The 17,549-nt window shown below is 40.4% G+C and overlaps 1 protein-coding gene and 1 pseudogene across 3 annotated transcripts in view; both read left to right on the top strand.

The window, feature by feature from the left end:
* Positions 1 to 373: 373 nt before the first annotated feature.
* The window catches only part of PCYT1A (phosphate cytidylyltransferase 1A, choline), a 39,809-nt gene continuing 22,633 nt past the window's right edge, over positions 374 to 17,549 (top strand). The window contains exons 1-2 of one of the 3 annotated variants that reach the window (XM_046658234.1): positions 374 to 841; positions 13,720 to 13,846. In XM_046658234.1, the coding sequence (XP_046514190.1) occupies positions 13,730 to 13,846 (117 nt within the window). In that variant the 5' untranslated portion in view covers positions 374 to 841; positions 13,720 to 13,729. Of the gene's footprint in view, positions 842 to 915; positions 1,193 to 9,459; positions 9,581 to 13,719; positions 13,847 to 17,549 lie in introns of those variants that run through there. The other 2 variants (XM_046658235.1, XM_046658236.1) reach the window with 2 other exon arrangements.
* LOC124238800 (uncharacterized) lies at positions 12,942 to 13,107 on the top strand (annotated as a pseudogene).

The raw sequence follows: 17,549 nt of genomic DNA, 5'->3' as shown, positions 1-17,549 counted from the left end.
TATAGAAGCAAAAGGGACCCCTGCAAAAGTTGAGTATCGCAAAGGAAAACGTTTCTCTTCACCAGACACCCTGCCATGTGATGTCCTACCAGTGGCCTCCCTGGAATCCGCTCCCGCTCAGCTAGCCCTCGGCTGATTCCTAGCGATCATTTTTTTGGTGAGCTACCTGGGTGGGAAATAGGCTGGAGGAGGGTTTGGGGCCCACTACAGGGTTTCATAGGACTTGACTGGAGGACGCGAGTTCTCTTTACGTCACCAAGTAGGGGAAAGTTGGCGCTCTGTGAGGCGGTCGCAGACCGGGCGTTGGGCGGAAGGCGTCACGGCCACCTGCGTTGTGACCGCCCGGGGACGGGTGCCCGGCCCTGCGCCAGGGGCTGGGGCTGCGGGCGGAGGGACCCAGGCGGCCGGGTCCGCCCGAGCGGGACCCAGTCCGGAGCTGGGCAGAAGGGAGCCGCCGGATTAACGCTTCTTGACGGACTGCCAGCGAGCATGCGGGACAGTTACACCGTCCCTCACGCCGGGAGGCGTCGTGGCCGCCTACGCCGGTTCCGCGTGGAGGCTGACCCTTAGCCGTTTCACCTGCTGTCTCTGGAGTTTTCCGCTCAGTCACTCCTTCCCCGGGGACTCCGTGGAGGCGGAACTACCGTGTCAGGGCTCGCGGTTTCAGGGGAAAGTCGTGGTCGGATTGACCAGCGGGCGGGCAGGAGGCGGGACTTCCGGCCCGCTCCTCGTCAGCTGCCTTTCCCGGGCGTCTCCCCGCAACCTCCTCAACTTCCCTTGTCCGTGCCGCGGCGCCCGGCAGGAATCCGGCGGGCCGGGGGTCCGGGAGCCTGAGCTGCAGGTGAGGACCCGGGGTGTGCACGTCTTTGCGGCTGTTTGAGAGGAGACACTGTGGGGCTGGGACCGCCGGGAGAGTGACTGAAGGAAGAGCGGCTCAGTGACAGCGAGGGGAGTGTGAGGCGGGGGCTGCGAGGCTACTGTGACCCAGCGGCACTGACAACGAGGGGACTGTGACCTAAGAGCCACTGCTCTGCGAAGGGCCTCTGACCTCGGCGAGCGCGAGGCAGAGGCTGCGAGAGGACTCTGACAGAGGAAGTATGAGGCAGCGACTGGAAGGGACTGTGACCTAGGGCCGGTGACTCGGGGAGACTCTGATCGATGGCTGGTGACTGTGAGGGGACTCTGACCTGAGGTAACAGGAAGCCCGGGCTGCGGGGGACTCTGACCAAGGAGCTCGGCCTTGCGGGGCTGAGCAGGGGAAGAGCGTGGATCCCTGCCCGACGTGGTCCGGTGGGCTTGTGTTAGGGCGCGGGTGTGACTGAGTGGCAGACTGGGCGGAGGAGGTGTTCAGTGGAGAGAACACTGGTCTGGGGCTTACCAGACAGACCCGAGTGTAATTGTGGCTGGAAAACCTCCCTCACCCTGAGCTTCAGTTTCTTCATCAGTCAGTGGGAAGTTTGCACTAGATTAATGTTTCCCAACTGTGGCTTCCATCCTATTATTGGGTGGTGAAATCCATTTAGTGGATGGCCTCTGATGAAATTTTTAAAAAGAATGGACTAGAGTAGAAAATTTCAGCGTGTTCACATGGTAAGGGTAGCTATTGTTTCATGAAACTTGTTTCAGTTATGTGCGTATGAGATTAAGACATAAAATGGATTTCATATATCTTAGAATGTATGAAATAAAATGTGGTAAAAGTTTGAAAAACATTGGATCAGATGATTTGCAAGTTTTCTTTTAGGTCTAAAATGCCATGATTCTGTTATTAGGGACCTGTTTGGAAGCACAAATGTGCAATAGAGAAAACTGCAATGGCTGCAACACAGTCTATCAGGTTGACTTACCTGGAGGAGGCTTCTCGAATGCAATTGAGGTGACTAGTAATGACTGAGGACTGAAACTCAGGATCTCACTTGGGAGAACCAGAACTTATATTGAAATTGGGACAGTGCTATTTATAGAGGCAGTGAGGATATATAGAGACAGTGATAGGAAAAACTGCTGGGAATAGACATTGAAGAAGGGGAAGCTTCCAGGAGGGTAGGAACACGCGCAGGAAGGGAACTGAAGCTAAAGACAGAAAACGTTCTGCCGAGAATGAATAGGGAGTAGGGAGATAGGACCTTCAGGGTCCTTTTCAATCTTGATATTTAGTGGTTCTGCAAGTACAGAGAATTGCTAGTAAAAAGATATTGGTTGAGAATGGGATTTGGTGCAGTAAACCGTGGTAAACAGATGATGACCATCACGAGGAAGAAAGGATGCCGCTGGGACGGTCGACAGTGGTGACCAGAATGCCGCTTGGGAGAGGCTTTAATGTGTTTAGCTCTCCAGCTCAGTGATTTGTGCACTGGAGGCCAAGACTGGCATGCTGGGGATGTACTGTGCTGTGGGTAATTCAAATGATACTTTAGCTGCTGATTCCCTTTTGTGAGGGCCTGTTAATGATGTGGATGAAAAGAACTAAAATGAGTTTCACTACCTCCTCCTCTCTTACAGCCCTTTGTAGAAGGTGTTACTGATTGTGCCACCCAATGTTTTTTTAAAAAAATATCTAATAGAAGAAGCTTGAGGTAATTTTAACTTATCTGATAACGTAATAGTCACCCCCACCTCCTAGACACATATACACTTTGTGGTGGGCGTAGAGAGTTCAGAAAGATTGTTGAATGGGAATGAGTTGGGAATGGTGAGGCATTGCCTTTGTTTAGCTAAAAATGGCTGGTTACACCGTTTTCTAGAACAATTAGATGTTTACTTGGCTCACATTCTACATAACTGAAAAGAACTACTCAAGAATTTCTTTCTAGGGCCAGCCCGGTGGCTGAGTGGTTGAGTTTGCACACTCTGGTTCCGGGGCCTGGGGTTTCACCGGTTTGGATCCTGGGCGCGAACCTAGCACTGCTCATTGGGCCATGCTGGGGCAGTGTCCCACATGCCACAACTAGTAGGACCCACAACTAAAAAATATATGCAACTATGTGCTGGAGGGCTCTGGGGAGAAGAAAGAAAAATAAAATCTTAAAGGATTTCTTTCCAGAACACAATATATGCTTTAAGGTAACCGACTGTAGAAGAGAAGACATTTAGGCTTGGGGACTGCAGCACTGCCTCTGGGGTCCTTTGTGTTCTCTGAATGAAATGATTCTTTTTGACCTACCCTGCTTTGCAAATTCCCTTCGCAAACTAGTATAATGGCCTGATTGATAAAGAATGAACCTTATTCCTCCCTCAGCCTATGATACCTCCTTCCATAATCAGGCTAGGTTTTATTTTTCTTGGGGTCCTCCTCTTTGGATATGTGATCCCTTAAAGAGAATGATTTAGTCAGATAAAGCCTTGGATTCAGAAGTCCCAGGTTACTTTATCTGATGTTTACACACTGACTCACTCTGTGACTGTGGGAAGAATTATCACTTTCTTTTGTTTTAGATTTTCTAACTATGGCAGAGGTAGCTGTTTTTCTGGTTAAACAGCCCTGTAATTATGTGAAATATATGCATAGTCACCAAACTTTTTTTTTTTTTTGAGCAAGATTAGCCCTGAGCTAACATTGGCTGCCATTCCTCCTCTTTTTGCCAAGGAAGACTGGCCCTGATCTCACATCCGTGCCCGTCTTCCTCTACTTTATATGTGGTACGCCTGCTACAGCATGGCTTGCCAAGCGGTGCCATGTCCGCACCCAGGATCTGAACCGGTGAACCCCAGGCCGCCACAGCTGAATGTGCGTGCTTAACTGCTGCGCCACTGGGCCAGCCCTCATCAAACTTTTTATACAACCTCGTTGAGTTTGTAAACCACCTGACCCTGTTCATGATTCCGTTACGGAGCTGTCTAACCTCTAGGTTAGATGTGATTCCCCTAGGGAGCTGAATAACCAGTTTTTCCATGTTATAAGTGCTGATGAGAATTAATTTATGAAATATTCATAGAAGAAGCAAGCATTATGATTTTCTATTGTTATTAATGATAAATAATGACAAAATAGTAACAATAGTAATTTCCTTACTCATGCCTTTGTTTTCAAGTATTTGTATAACTGATCTGAAGCCAGATCTTCTGGCTTTTCTACTAATAGAGGTAATTCCCCTTCTGAATAAAACAGAAATAGGTCTCTCTTACACCAAAGTTTGTGTTACCCTAAAATAGATTGGAAAGAATAAAGTTTTCTGAAGTCCTGATTTTTGGTGGAATTTTTTCAGTTAGAGAAACTCTAAAGTTAGAGTATTTCCCAATCATCAGTGGACTGTACAGTTCCTTTTTGCTCAAAATTGTGGCTCCTTGTACATCTTTTATTTTATCACCACATCAGTCACGTTAGAAAAACATTGACTTAGGAAGGAGAGAGTGAGGAGATCAGGGCTCCAGGCTCAACTCTCTTGCTTATTTGCTCAGAGGATGACTTCAGCACCTACTCTTTCCTAAGCTTTAAACCTTTCTGTTTCTAGTCCTAAACTTCTCTTTTCACAATGTTCCTCTCAAATAGGTACCTGGACATGTATTTGAAGTGTGATTTGTTTTGTTAGTTGCTTTATGAATGATCTGTGGCAAAATTTAAATCCTAACTCCCTTCTTCGACAAGTCAGTCAGTAAATTCAGGGAATATACATTTTTTTTTTTTTTTAAGATTGGCACCTGAGCTAACAACTGTTGCCGATCTTTTTTTTTCTGCTTTATCTCCCCAAATCCCCCCGGTACATAGTTGTATATCTTAGTTGCAAGTCCTTCTAATTGTGGCATGTGGGACGCCGCCTCAACGTGGCCTGATGAGTGGTGCTATGTCCACGCCCAGGATCCGAACCAGCTAAACCCTGGGCCACCGCAGCAGATCGCGCAAACAGCCACTCGGCCTTGGGGCCGGCCCCAAGGGAATACACACTTTTACATACTCTATTTTGCAGTATATACCAGAGCTCCACTCCAGAATTAAAAAAGAACTGTTCGTGAGTCACTAATGTAGATTTGGCACTGGGTTAGGTTCGTTTACATACGTTACCTCATTAACTTAAATGATTGAATTACCTGTATTTTACTGTTTGCAAACCAAATTAGTAGATAGATATATAGCATGCTTTTTTTTTTTTCTCTTTTTTCTCCTTTTCTTTTGGTAACTCTCTTGTTGAAAGTTGAAAGTTCTATTAGTTTAAAGCTTTCTGTGTTTGGACTAGAATGACTGCCAGTGAGCCAGGAGAACCCATGCATCTGCTGGGCTGTTATAGCACATTCACAACTATTTGCAAACCAGTTTTCAAGTGAGGGCTGCTAAAAATAGTGACATATGGTCTTTGCTCTCTATTAGAGAACATACTGAGTGTATAGCACGTGACAGATAACAGAGGGAGTTTTTTTAATTTATAGAGAATTACCTTAGATGTGATTATGTTTGTTTGTTTATTTTTTGACCCTAGAGCAGAGGTCTTAATCTTTTTTGTGCCATGGACCCCTTTGGCAGTATGGCGAAACTGTGTGGACTCCCTTTTTGGAATAATATTTTTATATGCAAAAAATAAAATACATAGAATTATAAAGGAAACAAATTATATGAAATATAGTTATCAAAATATTTTTTAAATGTGTGATAAGCACTATACGTGCTTTTTATTAACATAGTAAATAGTGTTTACTATCTATCAGTGGGTCTTATAACTCATAATTTTAAAATGATCATGAGTTTGAACAATATTTCAAGATATTTGTAGCAAGTATAATATATGAAAATATCTGATTTCTTTGGTGACAAAGTCTATTTTTCTTTTTCTTTTTTTTTTGTTTCCAAAGATTGGCACCTGAGCTAACATCTGTTGCCAGTCTTCTTTTTTTTCTTCTTCTTCTCCCCCAAAACTCCTAGTACATAGTTGTATATTGTAGTTGTAGGTCCTTCTGGTTGTGTTATGTGGGATGCGGCCTCAGCATGGCTTGATGAGCGGTGCCCTGTCTGCGCCCAGGATCCGAACCTCTGGAACCCCCAGCCACCAAAGTGGAGTGTGCGAACTTAACCACTCATCCCCAGAGCAGGCCCCCTCTATTTTGCTACTAAGTCTACTATTACTCTTGTGGCTTATGTTCATAATTGAAGGCAATGGTGAATTTGCCAGAGGTTAGTAAAAATAAAGATATAATTTTTTTCAAATCACGGTCTCCCTGAATCTGTCATAGATCCTGCCTTAGAGATGTAAGTTCTATAACCCACTCTAGGGAGAACACAATCTAAATGCAGGGTTAACTCACTGAATCTTCTAGTAGAATAGCGATAGAGCAAAATCATCAACTGTAAGAACTATTATAAGTGTCCTTTGTGGTTTTTAGGATAATCTCTTTCCTGAAATATTCTGCTGTGTGGCCAGGCCTGAGTATAAGCTTTATTTTGTTCCAGTGCTAACCCAGAGTCTGGCTTAGAGTAAGTGCCCACTCAATGTTTATGGAATAAAGGTTTCTCTGAAGAAATTAAAGGGAAGAGATCAAGTTTGAAGCTAAGATCTTAGATGTGGCGATTTACTGGCCTCAAATATTGAGGAGAAACATTGAGCTCTGGTTTAAAACTAATCTTGTCAGTCTAGGTCATACTGTGAAATTCACTTTTACATTTAGAATTCCCAAATCAGGCATTCTTTTGACATATTCTATATAATGTGGTGATATATACAGGTTAGTGACAGAAGCTGCAGTAATCCTGTATCAGAAAATTCCGTATCAGAAAGTACAGTTTCTTGAAATAATCCCATTCCTAGCACTGTCTTCTACTCTAGAACCATTTGCATAATCTAGGTAGAATTTCCCACCCCATTATTGATGGAACTGGTCCTGACTTCATCTAGGATGGGAGTTGGCAACCTTTTTCAGTAAAGGGTGGGATAGTAAATATTAGGCTTTGCAGGTCATACGATCTCTGTTGCAACACTCAACTTTGCAGTTGTAGCACAAAAGCAGCCATAGACACTATATCAATGAATGAGTGTGGCTGTGTTCCAATAAAACTTTAATTACAAAAACAGGCAGTGGGCCATATTTGGCCTGTGAGCTGTAGTTTGCTGACCCCTCATCTAGGAGGTCTGCTGGTTCTTGAATCCAGTCCCTCCTCCCACTATGGGTTAGACGTATCCTCTCTCAAGCTTCAAGGGCCTTTACACAAGGAGTGATTTGACTGCAGTTATCTGCAGAAAGACCTGAATGTACAGCAGATGACATGATTCCCAAGAGTATTACATGCACTTTAACATAGGAGTTTACAGAGCTTGTCTCTTAGAGCACCACTTTATTAAGCTCCACAATGGTAGAAGCAGATAAAGATCTCAAATATGAGGTATGCTTGCTCACTCATTGGTATACCAGTAGAAACTTAGTACGTATAGGGTTTTACTGAGGAAGTTAAGGTAGGCCCAGAGATGGGGGAAGCGGGAACAGAATGCAAAGAAAAAACTCATATCTCCTTTTTTTGCAGATAGTTCAGTGTGATAATCAGTCAAGTTTGAATTAGATTTTTGAAACTTGAAGAGTATATGTGACTGCACCTTCCTACTATTTCAGTTGTTGTATAGCTTAGGAAGCAGAATCCACCTCCTCTTTCATCCTGGGGTACTTGCTAGATCTACTAGCAATAAGGAAGTAGAATAGAGGGGATTGGGTGGGAGTTCCTAAAACTGCACTTGTAGGAGGCTTTCATCTTTAAAACACAAGCATGTGCATGTGAGCGCCCAGATTTTGTCTTCCCACTGTTCAATCTTCCTGCTCTGAAAAGAGGCCATTTTCATTTTGAGACTCACCCTCATTTGGTCTGTGTAGGCTTCACCCTCAGCCCTAGCATTAGATTGCATGAGCCAAACCTAAACCAGCAGCACATCACTCTGCTGGCCACAGATTAGGGAAGGAGAGGAGGTCAGTGATAGGTGACCTAGGCTGGTCCAATCAGAGTGAATTTCAGGACTCACCTAATGAGAATACTTGGACAATTATTATCATTTCTTTATGGATTTGAACCTAGAGACATGCCTCTAGGAACCATCCTGTGACCATCTAGTGGCCATCCTATAACCAGAGGAGCCTTTTTGGAAACAGTCAACCTAGAGAAACCAAAGCTAATGATGGAGAGAAGCCAGATCCTGAACTGTCTCATTGTGTCAATCAATACATTCCCCTTTTTGCTTAAGTCAGTTAAGCTGGGTTTCTTATCAGTTGGAACCACAAACATCATAATAAATACATCCAATACCTAGCAATGAGACCTGGCACAAAGTAGGTGCTCAATAACTATTTGAATAAATGTAATAAGCATAGAAAACTCCTTTGAAATTTTGAAAAGCACCACGAACACTAGTTTTGTTTGATGGAAAGGGGGCAGGTATTTGTCAATTTATAAGTGTATCAAAGATAGCGCAACAAAGCTCCCACTTCATTAGGGGGTTTGTGGTCTAATTTCTCATTTGATCCTTACCATGTCTTAGAAATTAAGTACATTTTGTTAGAACCTTCCTTAATCACGTGAAGGAACTTCTAGAGTCAAGGGACTTAGCTTAACCTATAGTTAAGGTACTGGGAGGAGCTAAAATTAAATGCTAGTTTATATGATGTGATTCCTGGTCTAGTGCTAGTGCCCCCTCTACTCTTCTACTCTGGCCCAAACCAAAACAAACCCCTGGAGTGCCTGGAAGTCTGTCAGTGATATGCCCAGTGGGAAGGGAGCCCAGTCTTTATGAAAGATGAAATTAAATTCCTGCCTGGCTGGTTATTGCACGTAGCCAGAGTGCAATAAGTGGTTTTGATTAAATTCACGTATGACCATTTTATATACTAGGCAGCATAGTGGTGTTGTTAAGCACACAGACCCTAGAGTGAGAATGCCTGGGTTCAAACCCTGTTTTTACCCTGTCCTAGGTGTGTGACCTTAGTCAAGTCATTTAACCTAGCTGTGCCTCAATTTCCTCATCTGAAAAATAGGGATAATAGTGTTACCTACCTTATAGAATTTTTGTGAGGATTAAATTATTTAACATATGCAGAAGGTTTATAACTTCCTGACTCATAGGAAGTACCATATGTGTTAGCTATAATTATTATAATTGCTATTATCATCTAATCTTTGAGACTGTGATAGAGAAATGTCGATTGTGTGATAGTACAATGAAACAGGTTTACATCTGATTGAATACACTAATCATTAAGAATTCTAAATATATTCTCTATTCTGTTTTCTAAGGAAAAACTCTACTGTGTTTTACATTCTGCTAACCTAAAGAGTATTAAGGGTGGATCTCAATGAGGAGAGAGGTTCTGGTGGTATGTCACACTGTCACATTGATGTATGGTGACATGTATCTATCCTGATCAATATTTTCAGCAGTGACTTGGATGGAGACATAAAAACTATTATACTTTTCAAATTGATAGATTACATAAAGCTGTGATAAACAGCTAATATGATAAATGGCAGTCAAGATTTGAAATTATTTTAACAGATTGCAATAAACAAAAAGATCAACCAAGAGGAACTTCAACAGGATTATGACCAATGAAATGAATAAATATAATTCTACATAACCTCTGCTTGAACGTCCTGGTGTACCAAAATGCAATGCCTCCTGAGGTAACCCAGTTCAGATAACTTGTTCCTAAAAAGGTTTTTATTATGTTTGGTTAAAATTTGTGTCTCTGCATCTTCCAACCAGTGAGCCATTTTCTGTTGTCTGGACTTTCACAGAATAAGTCTCTGTCCTATCCAACATGACAGGCATTCAGATATTTAGAGATAGTTATCAGATGCCTTCTTGTATAGTATAGTATTGTATTGTATCATATACTATAAGAGTAAAGGGTGTGTAATCTGTAGCCAGGCTGACTGAATTTGATTCCTAGCTTCACTGCTTACTAGCTGTGTGACCTTATCTTCTGTGTTTCTGTTTTACCATCTATAAAATAGTGATAAAAATAATACACCTGTGTCAAAGAGTTGTGAATGTTAAGAGAGTTTTAGTATTTTTAAAGTGTTTAGGTAAAATACAGGTGTTAAATAAGTGCTCATTGTTAGTAGTAATAGTAGTAATTATTGTATGTCAATTATACTTCAGTAAAGCTGTGAAAATATTTTTGTACACATACCCTCCCATACACAAAGCAAAGACTTCTGAGAAGTTCCTGTAAACGTGTCTTTGGACATGTTAAGTATTTTTCTATTAAACATTAAGGAATTTTAACTTGAAGTTATGAAACATGACTGGTAAAAATATGACATGACGTTCCCCTTGATTCATTATGGAATCCTTAAAACTCTGTTTTGTATCATGAATGAAAAGTACACATGCCTTTAAAATACCACCTATTTGTAATGTCAGAAGAGGAAGGAGCAGAAATTAAAGAATTCTTTATTGCTTGAGTTGAAAGCTTGTCAGGAAGTCCTAGCAAAACTCTCCAATGAGAAGGATCTGCACACCTGTACAGCTGACAAATCAGGCAGCCTCTGAATCAAGCCAGTAGCCACGTCAGTTCTAGTTGATTGGTCCTGGGACACTGTTTACCTTTAGATAGTGTGACCTTTTATTCCACTGTTTAGTTAGGCTGGCCTGACAGAAGTCTGCAAAAACTTAAGGGACCTATGCTGTAGAGAGAATGTTCTTGATAGAAGGAAGCAGCAGTAAGGAGACAGCTTGTTTCTAAAAATCTTGGATTTCTGGGAGACAGAAGAATATAGTGGCAAGGACTTTGGAATTAGACAAGTCTGGATTTAAATTCTGGCGCTCCCAGCTAGCACTTACTAGCTGCGTTATCTCTTGGATAGTTGCTTAACCTTCCTGATCCTTAGTTTTCTCATTTGTAAATTGGGGCTAATAATACCTGCTTCTCAGCTTATATGGATTAAATGAGAATAGTGTATATAAAGTTCTTAGCATAGTACCTGCACATAGTAAATATTTGAAAAAAGATAGCCATTGTTATGGCTGTTGCTGTTATTACCTTACTTCCTTGCAAGACATTTAGATTATGAAAACATACTTCTTGGAATATATGTATCATGTATACTGTTTCAAAGAGTTAGGAAGGAGAGATCAGTTTCTTGAGACCCCAAAAGACAATCTTATATGAGGGCCTATTTGTGTAGAAAATTCTTACGGAGCATTTTTAAAGTTAAACTTTTCATTTTGTAAAAACAAAAAATAAAGCCTATAGATAAGTTGCAAGGGGATTAAAATGAACCCCTTTTGCCCCACCTACGTTCATACATTGATAAGATTTTGCCGTATTTGCTTTATCTTTTTTGTATGTAGTATGCACATTTTTTTTCTTCTTATTTTTTTCTTTTTTTGCTGAGGGTAAGTTGCAGAGATCATGACCGTTTATCACTAGATACTTCAGCATTTCTGTCTTAAAAACGGGGACAGTCTTTTACATAACACAGTGTAATATCAAATCAGGAAGTTTATTTTGACATGGATGCATATTATTATCTGACACATAGTCTATATCAAATTTTGCTGATTGTGTTAATAACTATCTTGTATTATAGTTTCTCCCCCAATCTAGAATGATGCATTATATTTAGTTGTCATTTCTTTGGTCTCTTTTAACCTGGAACAGTCCCTCAGCCTTTCATTGTTTTCGTGATTGACATTTTTTGAAGAATACAGGCTTGTTGTTTCATAGAATGTCCTTTAATTGGGGTCTGTCAACTTGTACCTCATAAATCAATACAGGTTATGCATTTTTGTCAGGTAATGTGTCCTCAGTACCTCATACCAGGAGGCATTGTTGGTGATGTTAATTAACTTTGATCACTTTGCTAAGAGATTTTTTCACTACATATAAAGGTAACTCTTATCTATAAGGAGATACTTCAAAACTGTGTAAATATCCTGTTCCTCAACAAACTTTCCTATGATGGTTTTAGAATAGTATGGAGCATTTTTATATCATAAACATTTTTTAAGGTGAGGCTCTGTATGTGGTTTCCTTGTCTTGATTAATGGCTTCTTGAGAAAATAGTTTTTACTTTAAAAATTATGTTATAGTAGTACCTTGTACACAGTAAGTACTCAATATTATTGACTACTTGACCTTGAGCTGCCTGACACCAGATAGCTGATTACATTTTTCATAGCAGATTTTGTCTACCAACCCTGAGAAGAATTTAACAGATAACTTACAGCAAAGTCCTGTTGTATGCAAATTGGAAATGATTACTAATTGGACTAATTAGGCATTCTTAGCAGGCCTCTCAGATGAGTGAGATGGGAGAAATATACTGACTTCTGGATATTTTGAAAGAATAATTAATAACAACAGTGAAGAATAGCTCTGATCATCATCACTGGAAAAACAGTACTATACATATAATACCTGTCTTCTGTTTTAATTTGCATTTGTGATGAAAGGAAGTTTCTGGGTGGAGTTCATCTTTCACTTTAGACTCTGATGTGTTTTCATGTCAGCCTAATACTTAGCCATGACTCATGGGTGTCACTTTCAGTCTCTAACAATTAGGTCAGTTTTCTTGTGAATCTTGTCACATTGCCACTTGGGTTTTAGCTGGAAGAAAGAAAGTAAGGCACAATTGTGGGTGTTTAGATGAACATCTTATTCGGGAGGGCTTATTGGAGGCAGTGAGGCAGAACAGAATGTCCTGATTTTGTCCGGCATTTGTTTTGTTTTCCACGTCTGCTTTGAGGATCTTCCGTCTTTCACCATACCATATCTGGGACAGAAATGGCAGTTGATCGTTAAAGTTCCTCTGTCCCCAATTTTGGCTGATGCCTAAAATTTCATGATTATCAAGAAATTAATTTATCTGTGCAAATTATGTTACCCAAGAAAAATGTAGATATCCTGGTAGGGGGTTGGAGAGGTAGCACAAGCCAACTTTTAAACATGTAACATCGAATATTCAGAACTTTTCTGTGATAGCTAGTTGCTAGAAGCTCTCTGCTAAATGAGACAGTAATAACTTTTTCTTGGGGATCGCTTCTCAGCCTTTTGGCTAAGATCAAGTGTAGTATCTGTTCTTATCAGTTTAATAAGTTTTTCTTGGGGAAAGGAGAAGCCTGGATGGGGTTTTAATAGCTGGGGACTCTGAAAATGCTTAAGGTGCTAAGATTCTGAAAGGAAAAGAGGAAATGAGTATTAAAAATGAAAGAGGAAGGACATTTAAAAGATACAGTACACTTACTCCACAATTTTCATAGAGCTAACCCTGGTGGGGTAGTGTCTGAAATCTATAGAGCCTTTAGAGTTAAGAAACCCATGCTTTGTTAAATCAGGAATTGGTGATGACCGTCTCTTTTAAAAAGGCTGTTTTCTCCATCTGCACCAAAGACACACCTTTCACATTTCCTTGCACCTGTCATACTTCCAGGTGTCCCAGGAATGATATAAGGGGTAGTGGTAAAGTCTGTATAACTAACTTTTTCAGCCAAGCTATTCCAATCTTTTGCATGCATTCAGGATATGAAATTAGCAGTTAGTATACAGGCTGCATTGGTCAAGGGGAATAATTTCTAAGGTCAGGTGATTAATTGTGGCCATTGCTCCACAGAGAGGCATTTCAGTGTTTATACTAGAACCCGTGTTTTGTGGAGCTCTGTTTTTGCCAGATGCAGTTGGCTTATCTTGATGAAATGTGTGCTGTGGAATTGATCTTTTGCTGAGTGTATCCGTGTTAACATCTCTGAAATGCTAGTGACAGAATTTTTTCCACCACAATAAGAAAAAGAAATCGTTTTCATTTTCTATGACTAGTTAAAAGAAGATGGATGCACAGAGTTCAGCCAAAGTCAACACGAGGAAGAGGAGGAAAGAGGCACCTGGACCCAATGGGGCAACAGAGGAAGATGGAATTCCTTTAAAAATGCCACGCTGTGCAATTGTGAGTAAAGAGATTTCTTTGTTGAACACTTAACCTGGCAGGGGGAGGGTAGAAACTGATAGAACATTGATGATATCAGTGTTACAGATCTTCTTAAATAATGGAGAGAATGAATAGTTAAGTATGAATAGTAAGTACTTCACAGCTGTTGGAAATCTTATGCTTTCTTTCACAGCTTAGTTACAAGAGCTTTATGTTGGAATTGGAAAAAGAATGTGAGGAAAATTTGGAGGTTGTATGTATATTAGGCTAAAGATAAAATTCAAACTAATGAAATAGAAAAACTGGGGGCTCCGGACAGTGATCTGATCTTGGTTTCATTTCATGGTATTTAGTTTTCTGTGTCTTACTATCTTTTTCTCCCGTATCATTCCTCCACTCTATTACTGGTTATATGTTAGATAAGAACCTTTTTCTATTACTGCCTACCTTATGTTTCTTTATCTCTGAGACATTATTTTTTATCTCCTAACTACTGCCAAACCTTGGATAAAAGACCCCATTCCAAATTTATCCTATTTCAGGTTGGTACCCTTCCTAAAGCTTCCCCTAAAAAACATGTTAAAGAATACTTATACCCAATTGAAGTTATTATTGATAGACAGTATTATTATGAAATCCATGTTTCAAAATCCCAGTGACAGAATTGTATGTTTCTGTATTTTCTTTTCCTATATTGACCATTAGCCATTGATCAAACTGCAGTTTCCACTGGGTTAGTTCTGGAGCTTCAAAGCCCAAAGAGAAAAACATTTCTACTGTGAGACAGTTAACAATTGTTCCAAACCAGTACTCTATCTTGAGCAATAAAAGTAACTGGACTCCACAAATAGGAGCCTTATGCTCCAGGCCTGCTATTGATGATATTGATGGGGGCAAGTGAATTAGTTTCCTATTGTTGCTGTAACAAATTACCACAAATTTAGGGGCCTAAAACAATACAGATTTATTATCTTACAGTTCTGAAGGTCAGGAGTCTGAAATGGATCTCAGAGGGCTAAAATAAAAGCGTTGGCAGGGCTGGAGGTTCTCAGAGAGAATCTGTTTTCTTGCCTTTTCCGTCTTCTAGAGGCTGCCCACATTGCTTTGCTCATGCTGCCAGCCAGCAGTTGTATCACTCTGACTGCTGCTTCTGTCATCATATCTCTTTCTGATTCTAACTCTGCTGCCTCCATCATTCACTTATAAAGACTTCTTGTGATTGCGTTGGACAGACTCAGATAATCCAGGATAGTCTCCCTGTCTCAAAATCTTTTAATTTAGTCACATCTTCAAAGCCCTTTTTGCCACGTAAGGTAACATAGTCACAGGTTCCAGAGAATAAGATGTGGACATTTTTAGGGGGCCATTATTCTGCATACCACAGCAAGTAAACTCAGAAAATGACTCAGCAGTCAACAGAACAGAGCATTGTTAATTTCTGAATGTTTCTAAGAGAATTCAGATTAAGGAGATGGTAGTCGCTACTGATGCATGAATCTTACTTGGGGTATGCACAAGTTATAACCAAGTAGGTGATGCTGTCATCCAATCATCATAGACAGGAATAGAGCAAGGAAGGCCAGTCTTAGTGGAATGGGCTTTGAGAAGCATTAAATTTCTTGGTCCTTAGAATCTGAGGAATCTCAATGCTTTAAATTACTTTGCTTCGTTTATTCATGTCACAAATCATTTGAGCAACTTGCCGCCTGTTCCACATTCCTCTCTGGTACACATTGGCCATTTAGCATGGGCTAATGGTCAAAGATTCACTCACTCAACAGGCTGGACCAACTCTACTGAGGAGTAGCTGCCAAATAAACTTGTCTGTCATCTACACTGTACATCTCTATGTCCTTCCTGGTTTCTGAGCCCCCTTCAACTCTGAAGCAAAAGCAAACAGGATTTTTTTCTTTTTTTATAACAGTTTTATTGAGATCATATAATCTACTCATTTAAACTGTACAATTCGGTGATTTTTAGTATATTTACAGAGTTGTGCAACCATCACTATAACCAATTTTAGAATATTCTTATCACCCCAAAAAGAAGCCCTGTACCAATTAGGAATCACTCCCCTTTTCCTCACAACCTCCCCAGCCTCTAGCAACCACTAATTTACTTTCTGTATCTATAGATTTGCCTATTCTGGACATTACATACAAATGGCATTATATAATATGTGGTGTTTTGTGGCTGACTTCTTTCATTGAGCATGTTTTCAAGAATCATCCATATTGTAGCATGTATCAGTATTTCCTTTCTTTTTATTGTCAAATAACATTCCATTGTATACTACATACCACATTTTATTTATCTATTCATTAGTTGACATTTGGGTTGAGCAAACCAGATTTTATTGCATACTTACAATGTGCCGGCATGGCAGTAAGTACTAGGAGTGTAAAGATAAACAAGGCCTTCCTTTTGAGAGATGTGAACATAATGTAAAGCTGTAACTGAGAGCTCATTAACTTTAGAAAAGTTCTGGTCTTGCCAGGGGAAAGGAATAGGAAGGATCACCAAGTGTTAGGTACCTGGGTTGGTCGGTCAGGATGAATTGGATAGAAGAGAGAGAGAGTTAAGGAAGAAAAATTAAGGGATAATTTTATGGCTAGTTTATAAGTATAAAGAATTTGCTGATACAGATGTTTCAAAAGGATCATAAAAATATTTACAAAGAGCAAGACATTTAGCTTTTCTTAATATTCATCATATATATGAATAAGGTACAAAGTACCTAAACTGGGGAAAGTTGGCCACAGTTCTGCTTGTGAAGATAGAGCTCACAATCTCATTTCAACCAACTATATTGAGAACCTCTGTGTGCCAGTTTCTATGCATTGGAGACATGAAGATGAAAAGACCTTGCCCTTAAGAAGCTCACGGACAAATAGGGGAAAGAGACAGCCACAAATAATTAAGATACAGTACAAAAGTGCCAAATAGAAGGAAGTTAGAGGTACAATGGCTGTCTAGAGGAGCAAGAGATGAACTTTGACTGAGGGGTGGAGACAGTGGTTTTAGAAAAGCTTCATCAGTGGGACCGGCCAGGTGGCACAGTGGTTAAGTTTGCACATTCTGCTTCAGCGGCTCAGGGTTCGCCGGTTCAGATTCTGGATACGGACACAGTACTGCTTGGCAAGCCATGCTGTGGTAGGCGTCCCACATATAAACTAGAGGAAGATGGGCACAGATGTTAGCTCAGGGCCAGTCTTCCTCAGCAAAAAGAGGAGGATTGGCAGCAGATCTTAGCTCAGGGCTAATCTTCCTCAAAAAAATAAATAAATAAAATAAAATTACTTTATGAAAAAAAGAAAACAAAAGCTTCATCAAGGAGATTATTTCTGAAGTGAACTTTAAAACATAAGTAGAAATTTAAGAAATGGACAAAAGAGAGAGTACAAGTTCAGAAGTGTGAAATGATAGTATGTTTAGCAAACTGCAAGTAATATTGCTGGAGCTTAAAGTTCAGCATAAGAATCTGCAATGGATAAGGTAAACAAGGGCCTGATCATGAAGATCAGCATACATGCACATCTTATATGCTGTGCTAAGGAATTTGAACTTTATCCTATAGGTAATGTGTTCCGATTTACAATTTAGAAAGATCATCCTGGTTGGAAAAGGATCATCCTGAAAGGATAGATTGAAACAGGGATAGACAGAAGCCCGAGGACTAGTTGTGAGAGTGTTGTAATGATCCAGGTTGGAGATGATGAGG

This window comes from Equus quagga, chromosome 4 (assembly GCF_021613505.1).
Source record: "Equus quagga isolate Etosha38 chromosome 4, UCLA_HA_Equagga_1.0, whole genome shotgun sequence".
Taxonomy (NCBI): Eukaryota; Metazoa; Chordata; class Mammalia; order Perissodactyla; family Equidae; genus Equus; species Equus quagga.
This window is presented reverse-complemented; position numbering and strand designations above follow the sequence as displayed.